General features: G+C 35.2%; 2 protein-coding genes across 3 annotated transcripts; both read right to left on the bottom strand.

Moving 5' to 3' along the window:
* Positions 1-4,324: 4,324 nt before the first annotated feature.
* LOC116174927 lies at positions 4,325-7,907 on the bottom strand. Of its 2 annotated transcripts, XM_031492963.1 has the most exons (3): positions 7,569-7,907; positions 6,262-7,060; positions 4,325-4,453 (listed from the first exon to the last, which is right to left on the bottom strand). In XM_031492963.1, the coding sequence occupies exons 1-2, from the start codon at positions 7,810-7,812 to the stop codon at positions 6,267-6,269; spliced, it is 1,038 nt and encodes a 345-aa protein (XP_031348823.1). In that variant the 5' UTR covers positions 7,813-7,907; the 3' UTR covers positions 4,325-4,453; positions 6,262-6,266. The 2 variants fall into 2 exon arrangements, with proteins under 2 accessions (XP_031348823.1, XP_031348822.1); XM_031492962.1 differs by lacking the exon at positions 4,325-4,453 and having other exon boundaries at positions 5,709-7,060.
* LOC116174926 lies at positions 4,369-5,688 on the bottom strand. The gene has a single exon (XM_031492961.1). It carries the CDS (start codon positions 5,494-5,496, stop codon positions 4,396-4,398), a length of 1,101 nt encoding a protein of 366 aa, XP_031348821.1. The 5' UTR covers positions 5,497-5,688; the 3' UTR covers positions 4,369-4,395.
* Positions 7,908-21,760: the final 13,853 nt, after the last annotated feature.

Raw genomic sequence — 21,760 nt, 5'->3', positions numbered from 1 at the left:
AATATAATAATAGCTATCAAAAAATATAATACGTATAGGGGATAGCTATGAAGAATTATAAAATTTATCATATACATATTGTTGCAAGTGTATAGCTAGTTTTACTATATATTGTTTTAACTCATACAAAAAAACTGTATGTAACGGCAACCATCTCATATGCATGCTTTTGTAATATGGGAGTAGTTGAATTAACATCTCCGCTTTGTATTAATAAGTAACTTAGATTATTGCAACTAATTAATATACATACCCTGCCAAAAATCGACTGCACCAAAATTTCCCGGGAATTCTTATTAATTTTGGTGCGTAGAATCCAAAACAATTCGTACCTTTTCGATCAGACTTCTCAATCAAAAGTTATAGACTAGAAACCAATTTCGAAAGAAAATTCAAAGGGCTGTAACTTTTGAACTAGTAGCCCAATCTTGGGACTGTTTGAAATTATGGATTCTACAGGCCACATTCTATAAGAAAATTTTTTTCCGGGTCGATCTGAGACAATTTTCTTTTCGGGGCTCAAAAAAAGGCAGTGTATAACCTTCCTTTTTTACCAAAAATCGACTGCACCAAAATTTCTCGGGAAAACACTTTTTCTTATTATTTTTGGTGCGTAGAATCCAAAACAATTCGTACTTTTTCGATCAGACTTCTCAATCAAAAGTTATAGACTAGAAACCAATTTCGAAGAAAAATTCAAAGGGCTGTAACTTTTGAACTAGTAGCCCAATCTTGGAACTGTTTGAAATTATGGATTCTACAGGCCACATTCTATAAGAAAATTTTTTTCCCGGGTCGATCTGAGACAATTTTTTTTCGGGGCTCAAAAAAGGCAGTGTATAACCTTCCTTTTTTACCAAAAATCGACTACACCAAAATTTCTCGGGAAAACACTTTTTCTTATTAATTTTGGCGCGTAGAATCCAAAACAATTCGTACTTTTTCGATCAGACTTCTCAATCAAAAGTTATGGACTAGAAACCAATTTCGAAAGAAAAATCAAAGGGCTGTAACTTTTGAACTAGTAGCCCAATCTTGGAACTGTTTGAAATTATGGATTCTACAGGCCACATTCTATAAGAATTCAAAAATCATGATATATTTGCAACAATAAGGTATAATAATCAATATAATACAGTTTTGTTGTACTTATACTGCCATATTGTATTGGCCCAACCCTCAAAATCTCTGGAACATCACTCATGATTATAAGTGGTATATTATAAAGTCGCTATACAAACGGAACTTTGAGGGATTGTGTTTTTGACAGCAAGCGTTCAGTTTGACATTTTTTCAAGTCACAGGCTTCTTCGATATTCTAAATTGTATAAATCGCATTTTTGTTTCAATTTATCGTCCCCTCGATTCGATTTAATGATTAACCTACGCTAATAACGTTCTTGCCCGCCCGTGGCGACAATGCAAATTACCCAAGAGTAACCACCACTGCCCGGTTTAAAACGTTGTCTAGCTAGGAGAACCTCGCTTAGAACTTATCTCACCCCTGTGAACAGGATAACACAGTCTCCGCTTGATATGTATATTCCCATTGCTCGCTTTTACTTTGAAGTCTAACTACCACTTCCGCCGCCCTACACATTTGATAACATTTTCTATCTTATTTATATAAATTACCTGCAATGACCTAAATTTCCATCTTAGAGAGCTCCGAGATTATGTTTCACAACGTCGCGTCGGCGTCGGTCGGCGTGCTCCCTCTAAAAACAACTAAAGGATCTTCAACTTTAGTTTATCTTTTGTCTTTCCCGAAGGGCTCTTAATTTTACAAGTGCGCAACGCAAAGTAAAACGACTGCTTTAGCTCGAGTTGGATTAAATCATTACGTGAAGCATCCAGGTTAATTTCCAAATTGTACTTAAATGTCGGTTCAGGCTTTGAAGTTGAACGAGTATTTTTTAATTAAATTGGATTCCTTCAATATCAATCAATGCAAATTTATCACAATGAATTAGCCTTATATGAAATCGAGACTGAACATGGGTTGGAATGGTCTCGACAGATTTTTAAAAGTTCTTCCAATTCACAGATTTTTAATTGGAAACCTAGCTCTACATCCAGCGGATATTGAAATAGGCACGGTTTACATTATTAGGGCGGTACCGAGGAGGGTTTTCCCAATTACAATTACATTTCAGTTAATTTTTTGATACGGAACAGTAACTTCCGTAATTTCCGTATGGTAGGTTTCATAACGCGCTTTGATTTGACTTGACTCGATCTGTACCTATACCAAGCAAGGGTAGCGAGCATGGAAAAATATCAAATTGTCCTAAAAAAATATGTTTTATTTATACTTTGCGTATTTCGTAAATTTGTATTTCACGCAGCCACGCCAACACCCGCCCCACAGGACAATACGCATCAAGCTACCCTTTGTATTAACCACGCGGTTCTCGAGTGCAAAGTAAAGAATTCGTTAAACTTTTAGTTTGCGCACAACTTCACAGTTCACGTAACTTGTTTCAAATCTTTCGAGTAGTCGTGTGAAAAGAAATATGTATTTTTAAAGGGCGGTAAAGGAGAAAACTTTCAAACTCACCACCCACGAGGCATGGAAAAAGAAAATGTTTAGGTTGAGTGTAGCATTTCAAGTACCCACTTAATGCAACACGTATGCGTCTCGTATTCACCCCCATTGTTGTAATTATGTCAAACTGTTAACAGCCTTTGACCATGTGTGAAAGTTACATTTTTCCGCGTACGTTTTAAAAATGGTCATAAACTTATAAGTTTTGGATTGCAGATAACGTTGATTTGTCTACTTTTAAATCGCATGTTTCCCGATAAAACAAATCCATTCGTCATGTTCGCGAATACGAAATTTGTCGCGATTCTAAGACGTCTCGGGAGATATTATCCTCGTAGATGCCTGCCCCAAATTCGCAGAACATGAGATTTTTCTAGTCAATTATTCAACTCGCGCACAAACATATCTTTACGAAACGTTGGAAGGATGTCTTGAGGATTACTTTTAAGATTAAACGAACTTACCTTAAGTGAAGTTCAATCTAAATTTTATGAAGCATCTCGTCCGAATAGATCATATAGTGTAGTGTAGTTGTTTCAGTGTTCGCGCCACGAAATTTAAAGCTAATGTAAAAACTTACGCTCCCTCTACTTTCCCCTCTTGTCGCGCTTGCAACGGGCTTCATTTTTTACAGCCATTCTGCTTCTTTGTTGCAACTCCAAAAAATAGGGCTGGGAAGGGAGGGCTATGATCTATTCGGACGAGATGCTTCATAAAATTTAGATTGAACTTCACTTAAGGTAAGTTCGTTTAATCTTAAAATTTTATTTCGCATCTCGTCCTCTAGATCATATAGTGTAGATGTTTAAAGCAGTTGCAACCAAACGAGCAGAAACCAAGAAAGGATTTTATTCCTTACAATGACAACGATCTAAAGTTATACAACTAAATCTAAGGTTACAATAATCCTAAAATGGCATTTGCCACCGACTGCTCTTCTAACACTGGTCGATTATAAAACTGAGCAAATACCCGTGATGAAGCAGACCAACCTGCTGTATTTCTAATAACGTCTAGACTGACGCCCTTTCTTGCAGCCATGGAGGTAGCAGCGTGTCTAGTACTATGTGCAGTAAAAATCTTGGTGTCGATACCACATTCAGCCAGAGTACTCTTAATCCAACGACTGATTGACTGAGTCGATGCGGTCTTGTGCGGTTTTCTAAATGTAATGAACAAGTTTGAAATCATCGGCGTTCTTAAGGTTTCTGTTCTCCCCAAGTAGTGTTGTAAAGTACTTGCCACACATAAAGCCGGCTTTTCATGAAAGAAAGGAATTTCCAGTATTGGTTGGAAGCTTTTAGGTCCTGAGGTTTTTATTCTATCTGGAATCCTTATCTGAATTTTGTCCTCGTTCAAAATAATATTTTTAACTCTGATCAGAGACAACGTCTGCACTCGATGTGCGGTTATTAGTATTAGTAACGTAACAAGCTTACGTGTTAGTTGTTCCAAACTTAAGTCCTGGTTAGGGTAGTATGTTGATAAATGGCTTAAAACTATGGTAGGATCCCAAGTATGTTTGTATTTGGGAGAGGATGGTCTTAACTTAAAGACCCCTCTAAAAAACCGTTTAATTCTAGCGTCAGACCCTACTTCTGGTGAAAGTATTAACGAGAGGGCTGACCGAACGGTATTAAGATTACTGTAACTAAATCCTCTATTAAACAAATCGCTTAAAAAACTTAAAATGTTGTTAAAGTTGAGAATAAAGGGATCGAATTTGTTTCCTACACAGAAATCCCACCATAATTTTAAGCCATGGTTATATTGACTTATTGAGGATTTTGTCAGCGAGGCGAGGGATACTTCCACGGCCATCTCTGGAATTCCCTTGTTTTCTAAGGCTAGCCTGATAACAGTCCTGCTACCAGGGTAAGGGTTACGTGCAGCGGATGTGGCGTCCTATCAGCAGATAACAACAAGTTAGGATTAGGTTTGAAATAAATAGGTGGTTTAATTAATAATGCATTAAATAATGGCCACCAAGGTTGTGTAGGCCAAAAGGGAACAACCAAAACCCCTTCCGCTTTATCGGTCTTAATTTTCTGAAGTACTCTGAGAATTAACGCGAAAGGAGGGAAAGCATAAAAATTTTTATCAACCCAATTTACAGTGAAGGCATCCACTGCTTCTGCTCCTGGGTCCCTAAGCCAGGAAAAATATCGTTCACACTTATTATTGGTTCTAGAAGCGAAAAAATCTATGTCTGGATGTCTTAAATCGGTACAGATTTTCCGGAAGGCAAGATCACATAACTCGTATTCAGATTCAGAAACCTTACGCCTCGATTCGCGATCTGCTTCAACATTATCGGAAGATTGAATATACGAAGCAAAAATCCATAATTCGCGTTTCTCACACCACTGCCAAATATCTCGAGTCAACGTATTTAAATGTGGATACTGGACACCCCCCATTCTGTTTATATAAGATATAGCAGTGGTATTGTCTATTCTGAGTAAAATATTGGTTTGTTTAAAATTAGCTGCAAAGCACCTCAAACCAAAAAAGGCTGCCTGCAACTCCACAAAATTGATATGATTTTTGCTTTCCATTCGTGTCCAGAATCCATGAGACCTTTTACCTGAACAAGCTACTCCCCAGCCCGAAAGAGATGCATCACTAAAAATCTCCATTGTGTAATTTATGGGTCTAATACATCTGCTTTCCTGAATGTGAGACTTCCACCAAAGAAAATCGTGCCGCAGTGTGGAGGGAATTGTCATAGTACTGTTGTACTCCCCCCCTGACTTTTTAAGAGCTAAGAATTTTTGCCTTTCAAAATTCTTAGTGTACAGCATCGCATAACGAACCGCAGGCGTTGCTGCAATAATCCTACCAATGAATTTTGCGAAGGTTCTAATTTTGCAACTAAGTTTAGTCTCTAAAGTGTGGATATCTTGCAGAATACGTTTTTGCTTCTCAACTGGAAGACTAACTGTCATCGAGCGAGAATTAAAAACAAGGCCTAGGTACTGTATACTCTGACTGGGTGTAAATCGGCTCTTTTTCTCGTTTATAATGAACCCTAGTTCTTCCAGTAGAGATCTTGTAGTGGCAACATTAGATAAACAATCGCGAAACGAGTCTCCAAGAAGTAAGAAATCATCTAGATAAACATTAGACCCAAAATTTTGTAGTCTATGTTTGGCAAAAACTGGTTTCAATATTTTTGTAAACACTAAAGGAGCAGTGCAAAGCCCAAAAGGAAGACAATTAAATTGAAAAAGCTCTTCCTCAAAGTAAAATCTTAGAAACTTCCTATCCTTAACTCTAATTGGGACTAAGTGATATGCATCCTTTAAGTCCAGAGATGCGAAAAAACAATTCTCCGTAACTAACTTAGTAACTGATCTATAGTCTTCTAATTTAAAATGTTGAGTTTCTATGTACTGGTTAAGCTCTTTTAAGTTAAGGATTAGTCTGTGTGAACCATCAGGCTTGGGCACTAAAAAAATGTTCGACACAAATTGGCCCCTTGAAGGGCGACATTTTGAAATTACTCCATTACATAACAAACTAGTTAAATGAATTTTAACTACTGATAATTCACTTTTCGACCATCGCATCTGCTTTGGCCGATAAGTTTGTATCGGTTGTTTACTAAAAGGTATAGTATAGCCCTCAATCCAAGAAAGAATAACCGGATCTCGGGTTATTCCACGCCAAGCATTTACAAAAAAACTTAATCTTCCGGCTGACCTGTTTACCTTCACTAACGACGATTCTGGTGTTGGGACTGATTTTGATAATATTTTCTGGGTAACTGTTGGTAGCGGTCTCTCAGTTGTGGTATGTAGTTTTTCGGTCTGCCCCGACTGGATGTGTTCAGCGTCCGAGGCAGACCCCTCGCATTTCCCTGCCTTTTAGGGAAGTTTTTAATTATAGGTTTTGGCTTCGTAGGTTTGAATTCAGTTGATGAACGTTCAAGGGTCTTCGCAGCCTTCATACGCTCTGTAAGATCATTTCCGAAAAGCCATTCACCTATAGGAGCTGCAGCAATAGTCTCCCGGCATTGCTTATTTAGGCCTGATGCCACTAAAAATCTTCTAGCCTCGGATTCTTGGTGATGAGCATCGGAGAGAAGGCGACTCGCATCGCTCAGGTACTCAATAAGGGTCAGCCCTAGATCGCTCCCCTCCTGAGTTAACAAAATCGTCAAACTCCTGCCGATTGCTGCGAGAGCTGCTGCAAGTCGTCCCTGAGTTTCGGCTAATCGTTTGTCCCTTTGCTTGTGTTGTTCTGTCATGGCGGTTTCGATTTCGGGGTTTAATTTAGGTACCCCAATGACCTTGCAGTTTTCTGCTGGGGGATACTTGGATATTAAATCGTTGGCCACTTGTGGATCCAACCCCGATTTCAAGATACTCTCCCAGCGAGAGACTAACTCGACATGCAGTTCATTGTGTAAGGTAACTGCCGGTTCTGTGGATTGGCCCAACAAAGTTAGGAATTCTGACGGAATCGAAGAGGGAGGCACGTTTTCTTTTTCCCCGTCTGCGCTTGCTTCTAAATCCAGAAAACAAAACCCAAATTACAAGGAGAAGCAGACAATTACCAAATTTGTAGCTAAAAAATAATAAACTAAAGCCCAAAGGCCTTCTTTCAACCTCTTCCAACTCCTTGAAAAAAGGAAGGTACCACTGTACCTTTAAAAGACAAAAAAACGTCTATCAAATCTACCTTTTAAATCTCGTTAAAAGTGTAGAGGCAGGTATGTCAAAGACTCGTTTGAACACCTGCTAAATTAGTGGTAAAACCAAATTTGTTAAAGAAGCTAAAGCCTTACGGCCTTCAAAAGGATTTCTTTCAACTTGTTGAAAGATTCTGTCAAGCTACCTTCTTTTAAAACTCGTTAAAAGTGTAGCGGCAGGTATGTCAAAGACTCGTTTGAATACCTGTTACGTTACTGGGAAGGCCAAATTTTCTAAGGAAAACTACTTTCCAACATGGAAGAAGTACAACAAAAACTCGTTTGCGTACTTTGATAAGGCAGGGAACATAAAACAAGGCTTACCACTTTCGTAAAAGAGAGATGTTAAATCTCGATTATCAAAACTTGTTTCCGAAGGACCGGCACGCGGTGTTGATGCTGATTGCTCTGAATCAGCACTGGTATCTACCTCCGTATCGCTGTCACGACCTTGCTTCGACCGCAATTCGCATAAAATATTATACGCGATATCCTGTAATCGATCATCTTTCCTCCTTCTTTTATTTCGCTTACGAATTAGCTTTTTAGCTTTCCGTTTATGACCCATCTAATAAGGTAAAAAACGTTGAGTGGTAAAAACAAAACAACGCGTGGCGTACACTCTCGCACGAAAACAACTAATGAAGCCCGTTGCAAGCGCGACAAGAGGGGAAAGTAGAGGGAGCGTAAGTTTTTACATTAGCTTTAAATTTCGTGGCGCGAACACTGAAACAACTACACTACACTATATGATCTAGAGGACGAGATGCGAAATAAAATTTACATAGAACTGCCAGCTTTTAAAATTCACATTTGTTTATCACATAATTTTGATAATCAAATAACTTTAAGTTTAATCTGCTGATCGGGTGAGACAATTGTAATTAAACAACACTAATAACTTGACACTAACTTACACCCTTAAACTTGTCTATTTGGCGAAACTGCTCGGCAAATTGAGCGCAACAGAGATATGCTTTTACAATCGACTCGAAAAATAGCACCGTTTGTTTGTATTTCTTTAATAATAATAATAATAATCTTTATTGTGTTAGTATAGACATAACCTTTACACTTGTCAGTAGTTACATTGAATAATAAATCTTCAGATTCAAAAAAATCAAAAAAAAGTTACAATTTCAATTACACTTAACATGAAAGCACAAGCACAAACATTATAAATAAATAATTAACAGATAAAGCATCTCTATAAATCCCCAAAGTCATTTTCAATGAATTCGCCTATATTATAAAAACATTTACTAATGAGATACGTTTTCAAGACTAACTTAAATTTTCTATATTGTAATGAGGAATTATATTAAACAATTTTATACAATAATAGTTACATCCGGATAACGTTCTGTTTAGTCTGATGGGGTTTAGGCCGTGTGCGGACAATTTGCGCCCGGACAATTCGCACTCGAAAAATTCGCTCCCGATTAATTCACACCCGGATAATTCTGTAAATCTTTGGTTTATTAAAATTAAATATTTTTAAGAGGCTACTAGACCATTGCCTTTACAGAATGTATGTAGTAGTGCACATCTTGGTAAACATCTACTTCATGGAAAAATGTTTCAAATAATAGTTATTTGGTCTTTCATTTTCAACACATCGCGATTCTTAAGTATTTCCATTTCTTAAATATAATCACGCTGGTTTTTTTTTGAAGTTGTATGAAGAGTCTGATATAGTTAAATCCTGTAATTTAAGAACACATAATTTTTATCTACTGCGCTTTCGTTTTGAGAAAATAAGAATAGGTAACTGAAACGTCTTTTGTGGAGTAATTAAATACCAAATAGTTATACCTAGTTATAGTATATCTACAATATTATGTGTAATATTCGCTACTTTTGAGACGCTCTTAATATTAAAACAGAATCAACATATAATACCGTACACAAACAAAGTGATAAGTCTAAAGTTAAAAATATTTACATTATAAGATCAAGATGAAAATAGAAAAAGGAAGTAATTTTAATGCTCCCTTACATAAAGATTTCTTAATGAAGACACATAAAAAATTGTTCTTTATTTCTTTAGTTGAAAAGGGTGACAAAGGAAATGAATTAAATTTATTTTAGACAAAACGAGTATGTATAAATGACAATAGAACAATGAATTTCATATATGGCACTAAATTAGGATAAGTAATTAAGATAATATTAAAATTAAAGGTAAATTTGAAAAGACCCTGATAACACTAATTGCACTTCATGAAGAAACAATAAGAGAAATATCGTAATGACATCCTTTCTATTATTTCTGGAAGATGAATAGGGTTTATTACAAGGTAAAAGTAATTAGGTCCGAAAAATCAGGTTTAAGTACGTATGACCACAACTAATTAGAACTTTAACGCCTGTATAGTATCTTCATTCTTCAACGTTTGACAGAGTGGTATTTTAAAATTTATCTGAGCACGGGTTTTGATTTTGTGTATACTTTTTTTTTAATTTTAAAAAATTTTATTTCTGGTGGTAGTGTTGTGGTGGTGTTCAGAAAAGGTAAGTTTCCAGTTTTCTTAGAACCAGTTTTACGTTTCTTTGACCACATATGGCTATATGTTGATTATTGGTGACTGAGTAAAATTACGCTAACTGCTTATTTTTTGCGTTATCTTTGCTACAACTGTGGTAGTGAATGAACTTAAAAGTTTCTTTGTGATTTTCTTACTCTTATTTATTTTATAGTTTGAAGAAATACATGGAAAAATTCTGGCATTTTTTTAAGAGATTGTTAATAATCAAAACAGTAAGGGTTTTGAAAATCTTGAAACGTTTTAGGAACAGGTCGATATTGATGATTTTTTCTTTTAAATGTTTGTAATTATTAAGTACCTATATACTTCCTTTTTAATTTTTGTATGGCATACCTAGTACTAAAGCAAAACCCTTAGCATTGGTAATTGCGCAACAAGGAAGATAGGACATCATTGGAAAGGCTTTCCTTCTCTGAATTTGGTGAGACTATAATTTTTTAGATTTGATATTTTCGAAATATTTTAAAAGTAAGTTGAGGGCGCGCTGTTGTTTATGTCATTGGAAGGATGTCGGGCCGATCACTATGTAATAGAAGCTAATGCGATCGTGCGTCAAAATTATGCAGTTGCAAGTGGTATAAAAAAGAGAAAACTTGTACCTGCAACGTCGAATAGGCTGGAAACAACTAAACCAAAAAAATTACATATCCGAATTGAGAGATGGGCGACCTTACCAACGATGCATCATTTAAGATTTTAAGGGTTGCACTGTCAACGATGCGAGACAAAGACATTAGTGAGCAAGTTTTATTTTAGACACTGTTTCCTTCCATGATCAATTTGACGTGCCAAAGCGTTTTTTGAAAATTATTTTAATTTACAGAAATAGCTATGTATGGTTTCTAATGCACCACCGTATATTATTTAGCTTAAGAAATAACAACAAAATCTCCCCATAAAAATTGTTATAATAATAAATGAGTAGATTGTGGTGTTATTTCTCCGAAGCTTCTTAAGCACCCCATTGAGAGACACGGATCTTCACAATTTCAGTATACTATTTAAATAATAGTCATATAATTTGTAGCAAGATCAATTTTTTCACGATATTTATCAACATTTTTTGCTTTTTTCGTTACTTTACAGTTCTTATCTCTTTAATTTTACGGAAACTCTCAAGAATCTATTTGTTTTACGTTCAAATTCCCGTTTCCTTTGACGAGTGTAAGTGTAATTCACACCTTCTCACAATTAAATATTATTATTATTATTACTAATTAGCACATAATTATAGTTAGTTCACTTTTCATTTTCTTGGTTTTTTGAGGTAGTGTTCTGCTGAGTTCATATGAATCTGGCAATACATGTAATAATTTTTAAAAAAAGGAGCATTTAACTGGGGAATAGGGCACTTAATTAGCACCTAATTATGCAATATGTTTGATTGTATTCTGCTGACCTTGCCCTGCAAGGTTCATGGACATCAAGTGACTATAGGGTCGGCGTCATTTCGATCAAGTTTCACTATTCACTTAATTTTCCCCACAAAATTAGAACTGGCTCGACTAAATGGTAGATAATTCCCATAAAAACTTAAGGGGGCTAGGGATGGAGGATAGGCAACACACAGTGGTCACTGAAATTTGCAATAAAAGTCGAAACTTTTGAGTAATTTTTGAAGCCCATATATTAATTCTAACTAGAGGTCTTATCGGAAATTGATAGAGATATAGAAAGTCATTAAATGTAGCGATTTATTTTTTTGATAAAATTATTTAAGTCGTGTATAAATGATAATCTTGAATTTACTAAGAACGCGAATACTGGCCTTAGTGAAAAAAATATTTAAAAAGTAAATCCGCACAATTTATTTAGTAACTAAGTGGATTAAAAAAATATATTACGAATTGCTTCAAATTATGAAATAAAACGTAATTTTTACTCAAAAGTTTATATAAAATATAGCGACGGAAGAAATGCAATACCTTCCATACAATGACGATAGGCAACTCAGGTAGCACTTTTACCTGGAAAATATTAACACCTAATGACCATTATACTTATATACAATGGTTTATGACCCTATTAGACCAGTAACAAAAGAATCTCAATGCCTTCCATTTATTCGTCTATTAGTACCAACGATAATTGACCGAAAATTAAAAAAAATATTGTACGTCAATAAATGTAATATTCAGGAGTAACAACGTTTTAATTTTTTAGACCCGTTTCATACATTTGATGTAGGTGTATTGTTACCTACTTATCAAAGAGCAATTTAATAATATCGATTACATAAAAATTATTTACAATTTGGACGATGTACCTATTATAGATAAACATAACGAATTGTTTGTTGTCGGCACCTTCTTGAATCTAGCAGCTCTGTTAAAAAACTGTTCATACAAAAATTGATAATCTTGTGTCTTACCTACATACTTTAGGTGACAAATCTCAACGAAAATTTCAACCAGCAATTTTGTTCACCAATGAAATGCGGATTTCGTGTCACATTTCCATGGCAACCAAGGAATTTATCGTCAATTTTTTGATGTAAAAAGGTAATAATGTTTTGACATAAAACGTCACTTTTTCGTTGAGGGTCACTATGGTGTGAAATTTTCTTACCGAATTCCATAGTGCTTGAATAGAATTTTTTTCTTGCTCACGAATATTTTGCGAAAGTTCAAATATTTGTGAGCTCGAAAAGTTTCCGGAAATAGCAAGCACTAGTAGTATTACAAGTGATAATTTTTTATTTCAGCATGTCGTTAGTAAAAAATTGTCAAAGTCCTCGTGTGAGATCTTGTCGAAGCTACCACATTCCCTTCGTCGGTACTCGCGTCCGACGTCCCGTGCATCCCCAATTTGCGTTTGAAGTTTTACTCCACCATCAGTAAGATCTTGGCGGGGGCCACCACATTCCCTTTCTCGGTACCCACTTCCGACGTCTCGCTCACCCGCAATTCGAGTTTGAAGTTTTCACTCACCATCAGTTTTCAGATTGTTTTCAAAATGGTGCCGTTGGAAAGATCTTGTAAACGGACACAACAACTGCGTGGCGAAAATTTGTTTTTTTCCTGGGTACGAAATTAACCTCATTTTACAAGGCGCACGTCTGCGAGGGGTAGTTGACTTAGGGCGCCCAAAAGGTATCTTCCTCTGCGAATTTTGTTTCTGAAAGCTCGAATCGCGATCACTCTTTCTCGTGTGGCTAATAGAGCTATGAGAAGTGCCCCAAAAATTGAGAACTATTTTGTGAGAGTTTTTAGCAAAATTCATCTAAATGCGGATTGTGGGTGAACGGGACGTCGGAAGCGGGTACCGACAAAGTGAATGTGTTAGCTTGCGATAAGATCTTTTTGATGGTGGCTAATAGAATACTGATCTGCCACACAAAAATGCGCTGATCTCTCTCTTCGATCCCACACGAGGACTTTGATAATTTTTTAATCTACCTATGCTTTTGATAATTCCACTGTAGGTTTGACGGCTAGCCCAATAAACTATTTTCGTAAAGCATCAGGCGAATGTCGTGTTGGAATTGGAAAATTTCCGAAAATCTATTAAAACATTTTTTGTAATGAAAAATGAGTCATTTATTTTGTTGTAAATTAGATCAGAATTCAGATATATAATTTGATAAATGGGGGAAGGTTGAAAACGCAGCAAATACCGGGCTACATTGCGGAAGCCATGCGAAATATCGAAAACTGTTCAACTAATTGAAGAAAAGTACTATTCTTACATCCGCGCACCTGTGAAAATCGATATCATATAAATTTAGAAATATATGGGGCCGTAGTTTGATCGGATGTGATAATTGTTTAAATAAATTTGTGCTATGAACCACAAAAATTGAAGACCAGTTTTTCTTGTTTCGGAAATTGTTCCCTTCATTACCCAAGTCCAAATCTCAAAAAGTCATTATTGTAAATATATAGGAAGTAAGTAGGAATGATATATTACAAAGTAATACATTAGTAATCTTTTATATAGGTATGTAGAGCTTTCAGCTTTGATTTCCTATTCTATATTCAAAGGTTTCCAGTATTAGTAAAACTGTAAAACATCAGGAGAAAGTTGAAATTCCATAAATCAGTTACTTTTGTTGAATAGCCGCTAATGAGGGTCTGGAATCTGGTTTTATTGTAGGAAGATGAGGTCATTTGCAGGTAGCTTATGCCTGGTGAAACTTGTCGAATTACACGATTGGTTGCCTATACAATTATTTGCGTAGGTGCAGCTTAAATTTTGAATGGCCTGTCCCTAGCCGCCTTAACCAAACCACAGATATACGTAGATCTGTGACCAAACTAATCGAACCATATTCAAAATCTACGAAATATTTACGGCCAATTTTATGTAAATTAGTACTTCCAGGCATTTATTTGAAATAGATAGAAAAGTGAATGCATTTTTACGCCCATGTAAATTCTGACTGTCGTCGGCGTCAAAGTTTACAACGTCGGGTCCGGAGTTATTATGAGAAGGTGGAGTAATGTAGTGTCTGCTATACGGATGCCCACATAAATAATACAGCAAGTAAGACGATACCAACCGCACGCTAACCCAACCAAATATAGCGATATTTTGGGAAAATTAATTATAATTACAAAGTAAACCTCTCTAGAATAAGCGCTATGGCAGTGTTGCCTTGAAAACTAAATTCTGCAATGCAATATAATTAGTGGCAAAGGGAGAACATTAGGTTTAATTAGATTATGTTCAAAGTGGCATACTAGAATGCCGTAAAATGCAGGCGTCGTAAACGAGGCGAAACGAGATGTTGAAATTTGCATAAATTTATTATGATGTAAATGGTTGAGAAAAAACAAAATGACAAATTTTTTTCGTTATTTCTGTTAGTAATCGATCGTTTTATAATTAAAGGTGACAGATTACCGAATAATATCATCATTTAATGGAAATTTGCACCCTCGCCGCATTTAACCGACACATAATCGACACTAAAACTGTTTCCGTAGGTATATTGACATAGGACTGAAAATTAAATTACCGGCTATTTATACAGAACTTTTGTTCCCCTGAAAAAAGGTGTCGGTAAAATAAGTACACAAAGAATCCCCATTTATATTCAAATCAGCATCCTCGTAGCGAGAATAAAATTTATTCATCTTCTAATTTCGTGTCCAAGACTAAATTACGCCCTAATAAACTAAAACTAGAAATTTACAAGCGCGAACTTATGCTGTATATGGAATAGAGAGTTACGTAAGCGCACTCGTAGGAACGATAAGCTCACATTGTAAATTTGGTGAGAACACTACGAGCTTTCCCCATTATTCGAAACACTTTTCTTATTCCGGCTGCTTTCGCTTTCGCCGAAACTCGAAGTTTCTCCCTCTATGAGGTCGTTGTGCGTATTGTGTAATTGAAATGCAAATTAAGATATAACAATATCGTTTTTGTAGACGAGAGATTTTAAGGGCAAAGCTACTTCGTGCGAACATGCGGTGTTTACGGATTGATAAAACGAGAATAAATTACCAAAATTAGACATCGCAATTTGCTACATCGACCACACGAAAAGGGTGGAAAAGCAAAGTTCTTATTCCCCTATGGAATGTTGTTGCTTACGTGTGAAGAATTCTTTGGGGATTTGGTTAATTATGTGGATTTTTTAGCGCTTGCCTGAGACACCTCATTGGTCGTATGTCGTGCCCTGAGCAAATGTGTACTTTTATAACTCGTTTAAGTTAAACATTCCATTTTCTTTGCACTTCCATAGTTCCATTCACAATTTTCTGCGTATTTGGGATGAGCACGTTTGCGAGTCGTTAGAATTAATCAAATTTGCATACATTCGAATTCATATGATGAAATTTTAGCTTTAACATGGCGTATTTTTGGATATATGCAAATAGTTGTAATACTATTGCGGTCGGTAAAGATGGTATAGCAATAAATACGGTGCAGGACAGATATCCGGTCGTTGATCAGCTTGATTTTTTTTGCTGATATATAAGGGGGACTTACATAAAGCGGAAAATTAATTAATGCGCCTTGTGCCGTCGTAAAGCTCAGTGTAAATTGTAAGTAACCGTGACTTTGAACTCGCTGTATAGCCTTGCTGTACCTCAGGTCAAAGATTTCACGCCAAGAAAATTTTGAAGGGCTGTAGTAATATATCGCGTTCAAAACACCGTGAAAATAATTAGCATGGAGAGAGGAAATGGTGAGAATTTGACATACAGCTTTCTTCGTCAGGTGCGTGCGGACAAATTCGTATTGAAAACTATTGCTAAAACTACAACGATACGGTGTTATTCAAAATCAGATCCAGTAATCTTCATTAATAATCGTTCAGGAAGTCCAAATTTCGTTTCCACATTGTCCAGTATTGAAGCACCATCTTTTCAATAAGGACCCCTTTAATGACAAAATTTTGGACACAGACACGTAATACCAGCTGTTGATGACAGAGGATTTGATTCCACCAAGGAAATTCAAGAATATCAATGGAATGCTGTAACTTACGGTTTGGGTCCTGCATCATATTTAGCGCCTAGATGTTTAAGGCAACTTGCTATAAAAAACCAGAGCGCTTATCCTGATGCTAGTAAAACGATTGACAGAGATTTTTATATGGACGATTTAATAAGCTGATCTGAGGATGTAAATTCTGCTGTGCGATTAATCTCAGACGTAATGTGTGTAATGAGTCATTTGTCAATGGATATGAAAGTGCCCCGATCTACCTAATAAATTAAAGCTGAAATCAAATAGTACCTACTTCTTTTATGGTAAAAAAATAGTTCGAGTACAAAAACCCTTGGTGTTTTTTGGTTAGCGTCCGATTATGCGTTTACTTATTGCACTAATCGGGAGGAAAATGGTTTATTTACGAAAAGATTAACTATTAACGCTAAGATACTTGATCCCCTCGGTCTCATTAGCCCCATTATAATATCAGTAAAAGTTATATCGCAAAAATTATGGTGCTTAAAGTTGGACTGGGATCCTCTTTCTAGTGACATCTTAAATTTGTGGATGGACTTTTTTACCAATATCAACACCATAAACGATATTCACATTCCTAGAAAAATTCTATTACCTAAACCAAATAGTAAAGAATTGCACTGCTTCAGCGACGCCTCTGAAACAACCGCGCTTGTATATAATATGTATACTAGAAATGCCAGCGACTACGCTGCTGGCCGCTGGCTAGTATAGATACACAAAACAAATGTTTCATTGTAATGCCCCGTAACGTATTGTAGAGCGCAGTTTACCACTGGCAGCAATTATGCTACATCCAGCGTGCGTGCTATGCAAGATTATCTTTCGCATACATAATTCTATCTAACAAATATTGTGATGGTAAGGTTTAATATCTTTAGGTTAATAAAAGTGATTCAGCAATCATCCCTATATCCAAGACCATTTATTATTCGTACTGCACGTCGTTGTAGACCAAAAACTCTTTGCGCCGTAGAACAATTTCCCCAGAATTAAGATACCATAGCTTAATATGCATTGTATTAGTGACAGAGCTGGGCAGAATACTTTCAAAAAGTATTTGAATACTAAATAGTAAATACTTTACACAAATCAAAGGTATTTCAATACTAAATACTTTTACGTCCAGCACAAGCGAATACTAGATACAGATACATTGAAAAGTATTCAAATACTTTAAAAAATAAGTATTCAAATACTTTAGAATGTATTCGAATACTTTCAAAGGTATTCGAATACTTTCAAAAGTATTCTAATACTATCAAAGGTATTCGAATACTATAAAAAGTATTCGAATACTTTGTAAAGTATTTCATTACCTTACTTTAAAAAGTATTCGAATACTTGTCACTCAAATACATTAAAAATTTTAAATAGTATCATTTTTATTATTCAATGATAGTATACTAGATAAAATTCTTAATACCTACTACTTAAAAAATCAAGTTATACTTTGTATGGGTTTAGCTTTTCTTATATATCTATTGTTATATACAAATTGAAAGGGAGTAAAAGCGTATTATTATTATTATTATATTATTATATAGGAGGTACCTACCAGGACCTTTCTTATACCAGTTATATCCTTAAGAATACGTGTACCAGTTTTTAAAGCGTCGTGTTCATGATACGTTCGCCTTTCTGAAATTAATCCTAGCGATTTTGGAACAGATACATTTTTGACCATCCGTTTGTCCGTGTGCATGATAGTTTGTTTAAAAACGTGCGATCGCTTTGAATATTGGTACACATGGTCTTAAGGAAGGTCCTTATTGTTTATAAGTTACGTAGACTATCGAGTCAAAAAGTTTCACTCCAGGATCGTTCGGTATTCAGTTGTATCGGATTTTTATATTTGATTTTGTGACAATGGAAACTTTCCCTAAACATTTCTAAATTGTTCTCAAATATTTGAATAACTTAAAAGTACTGCCTTTTTTTGAGGCCGGAAAAAAAATTGTCTGAGATCGACCGGGATAAGCATTTTCCATAATTTCAAACAGTTCCAAGATTGGGCTAATAGTTCAAAAGTTACAGCCCTTTGAATTTTTTTTCGACATTGGTTTCTAGTCTATAACTTTTTATTGAGAAGTCTGATCGAAAAAGTACGAATTGTTTTGGATTCTACGCACCAAAATTAATAAGAAAAAGTGTTTTACCGAGAAATTTTGGAGTAGTCGATTTGTGGTAAAAAAGGAAGGTAATACTATGCGAAGTATTCGAATACTTCTCAAAGTATTAAAATACCTTGCGAAGTATTCGAATACTTTACGAAGTATGCAAATACTTTGCGAAGTATTCGAATACTAAATATTTGTGAAAGTATTTGAGTTACTAATACAAATACTGCTTCCATAAAAGTATTTTTCTACAACTGTCAAAAAAACCTGTCATTTTCTGACGGATTTCGAAACGCGAAGTACTAGATTTTTAAACGGTTAATTAATAAGTAAGGTTGCTATTGACAACGTGCGCGAAATCGTCAACAGTGAAAAAAAGTATTTCGCGCACGTGACAAAGTTGAACTTAAACAGCAATTTAATTAACAATCGGTTCAGTTGTAGAAAAAATATTGTATATAACGCTAGCGCGAAGTTATTTCGCGCATTTGACTGATATTTTGACTCGGCTTCGCCTCGTCAAAATACCTTCAGTCTCAATGCGCGAAATTGAACTTCGCGCTCTTGTTATATAAATAACTATTAATTACAGAGTATTTGAATACTTTAAAGGATTTGAATACTAAAAAGAATTTACAAAATCAAATACTGCCCAGCTCTGATTAGTGAATAATAAGCACTCATTAAAACGGTTCTTGAGACGTTGTCGGATAAACGACGTAATACAAATATATTTTTGATAATTTTTTTAAAAAACAAAGTCGACGTTTACTCCAAGATTTAAGACAGGGTCAATATGTACACCTAAGAATTTTACAGGATTGTTTTGAAATGTATGATGTCTTAGCGTTAGCATCAGGTTTTCCGATTTTGTTTCATTAAGCTTTAATTGGTTTGATATAAACCATTCTAACGCCAGAGTTTCAACTTCTTTGTGAATAGATAAGATGTCATTTAACCTTTGTGTTGTATCGTCCGCAAATAAAATACAATCAACGTAAATTCAATTCAATTCGTAATTAATTAATATCTACACTTTCTGATTTTTTTTTCTTTTGTCCATGTAACGAAATTCCAGGTTTTATTTTTGTTTCTTTCGCATGAGCTTTATGTATTCAATTAATATTTATTTAACGCAAACGTTGTTTATTTTATATAATTTAGTAGTCATTATAGCTATTAGTTAAATAATATTAATTAATTATTCATGTATTTATTTATAAAAGATGTATTTTTTTTGTCTGTACGTTTTTTTGGTGTGTCCTATAATTGGAGGTTTCTCTGTTGGGCATTAAATTGCCATTATTATTATTATTATTATATGCACATATGCACACAAAATGGACAGTGAAACAAAAATCTTCTAAAAACACCGCAAGTTCGTTAAATTTTGACCTTAAACACTGAGAAGGAGTCTGAGGATTCATTGATTTTCTTTCTTTGTAGTAGAATTCCTCCCTCAACAGGCGATATTCCATTGATTGCATTGTGTAGTTTCTGAATATTTATATTGTGAACGGGCTCCTCGTCAAAATTGACAGTTGGTCGGTTATTGCAAACGGAGAATAATCTGGTCTTGGGGTAATACAGATTAAATTAGAATTACCTTCCCACAGAGTTCTTTGTCACTACTTACTTTATTATGATTACAATTATTGTTTAAATAATTTTCTAAAGGAGCTTTGTGTTGATTGTCAGATAAGCCCTCATTTTCATTTTGTACAGCTAAGGAGTCAATGAGATTTACATTTATAATATTTCTTGTTAAACAGTTAAATTTTGGATTGCTAAGTTTATGGGTGATATTGTTGATTATATTACGTGCGAGATTTTTCTTTCCGTACACACTTTTGTCGAGTGTACATTGCCCGTTTATGTTTCAAGTTAATATCTGCAAAGCTACAGAACCTGCTGCACATTGTTGAATTACATAACACAACTTTTCATTTAACTTATAAATATTAGTGTTTAAGGTAGGAACATCATTACGATACGGTATTGTACAAAAAAATTGATTAACATTCCGACAATGATTGATAATATTACGAATACAATTTGCTGTAGGATAAAGGCAAGTATTATCTACGTCACTTAACCCCGATAGGATGATCACAAAATCATCTTTTGAATATGATTTTAATAACTTGATGTAACTTGGCGTTAGGTTTGAATATTGATTCAACATTGAATTGATTATTTAGTGAACTACTTTTTAACAGATTGGCCAGGTTTCTACCGTGGCTATCAGCCAAAAGTAAAATATTTTTCTTGGGTGCCCTACAAGCGTCTTCGTCAGATTTATTCGATGTGGACTTCCTCTCGGCGACCACCGTTTGTCTTGATCTTGATGATGGGATTTTAAACGTTCGCTTTGGTTTGTCGTTCAATGTTTGTATCGTAGAAGCAGCAGCCGAAGAAATAGACGGTGTGATATCGATGTTTGCATCAGCATCGCAATGTAGGTGCTCTAACTTGTAAGCTAACCGAAGCTAACCTTAATAAAATTTGTGCAAGCTTCACACTCTGCTACTGGAATACAATTATTGTAATCAAATAAAATACCAAAGGCAGATGACTAAATTGTCACCCTTCCTCAATGGAAATGGTATTTTACGTGTCTACGGAAGATTGTCCAAGTCTCAATTGACTTATTCTACAAAATATCAAATTATATTGCCTTCTCGAGGCGATTTTTGCGATTGGGTATGTATGAGCATTGAGCATGTTAAAAACTTGCACGCAGTTCGTTTCGTCCAGCATTCGTAATGAATTTTGGAACAGTTCAGAGATAACTTTCAGACCGAGTTTCAGACATGAGTATAGTTTGCCATTTTATTCCCACTTATCTTCCAAACTTTGCTTTAGTTTTGCTTGGTTTCCAAATTTTTTTTGTGAAAGCAACAATAAGTCTTTATTATCTACACATAAACGTAAGAGAACGAATTAGAGAGTTTGTATTGACTAAAAATTAATGACCACTAAAGTATCTTCTGAAACGTGCCGTCTACTTTTACTGGATTAAAGCTTATTTAAATTACAATTAAGCTGAATGACAAATGACTACGCTAACGTTGCATTAGAGAATGAGCCTGAAATTAAGTTCAGTCTAACGAAATATGTCGCAAAAGTCCAAACCCCGACTAAAGTCACGTACTTTCCAAAGAATTCATTTTAAAATTTATCATTTTGAGGTATATACGGAAAGCAATATTCAAAATCCGGTAGGTAATCACTAAATAATTAAAAAACCGCATTACAACACAGCCACATGTGAAATAGCAGGCAATAATCAAGCGTATTACCATAACCAGAGGATTAATTTGATTTAATGGAAGTACCTATAAACTCCCCCTCTGGAGCTTAGCATTGCGTTCTAATTATCCTAAGCTTTCTCCTACCGTTTTTAAGCGATACGACTGGAAAT

Source organism: Photinus pyralis, unplaced genomic scaffold (assembly GCF_008802855.1).
Source record: "Photinus pyralis isolate 1611_PpyrPB1 unplaced genomic scaffold, Ppyr1.3 Ppyr1.4_LG6, whole genome shotgun sequence".
NCBI classification, from domain to species: Eukaryota; Metazoa; Arthropoda; class Insecta; order Coleoptera; family Lampyridae; genus Photinus; species Photinus pyralis.
The sequence above is the reverse complement of the archived record's forward strand: the minus strand, read 5'-3'. Positions and strand labels throughout refer to the sequence as shown.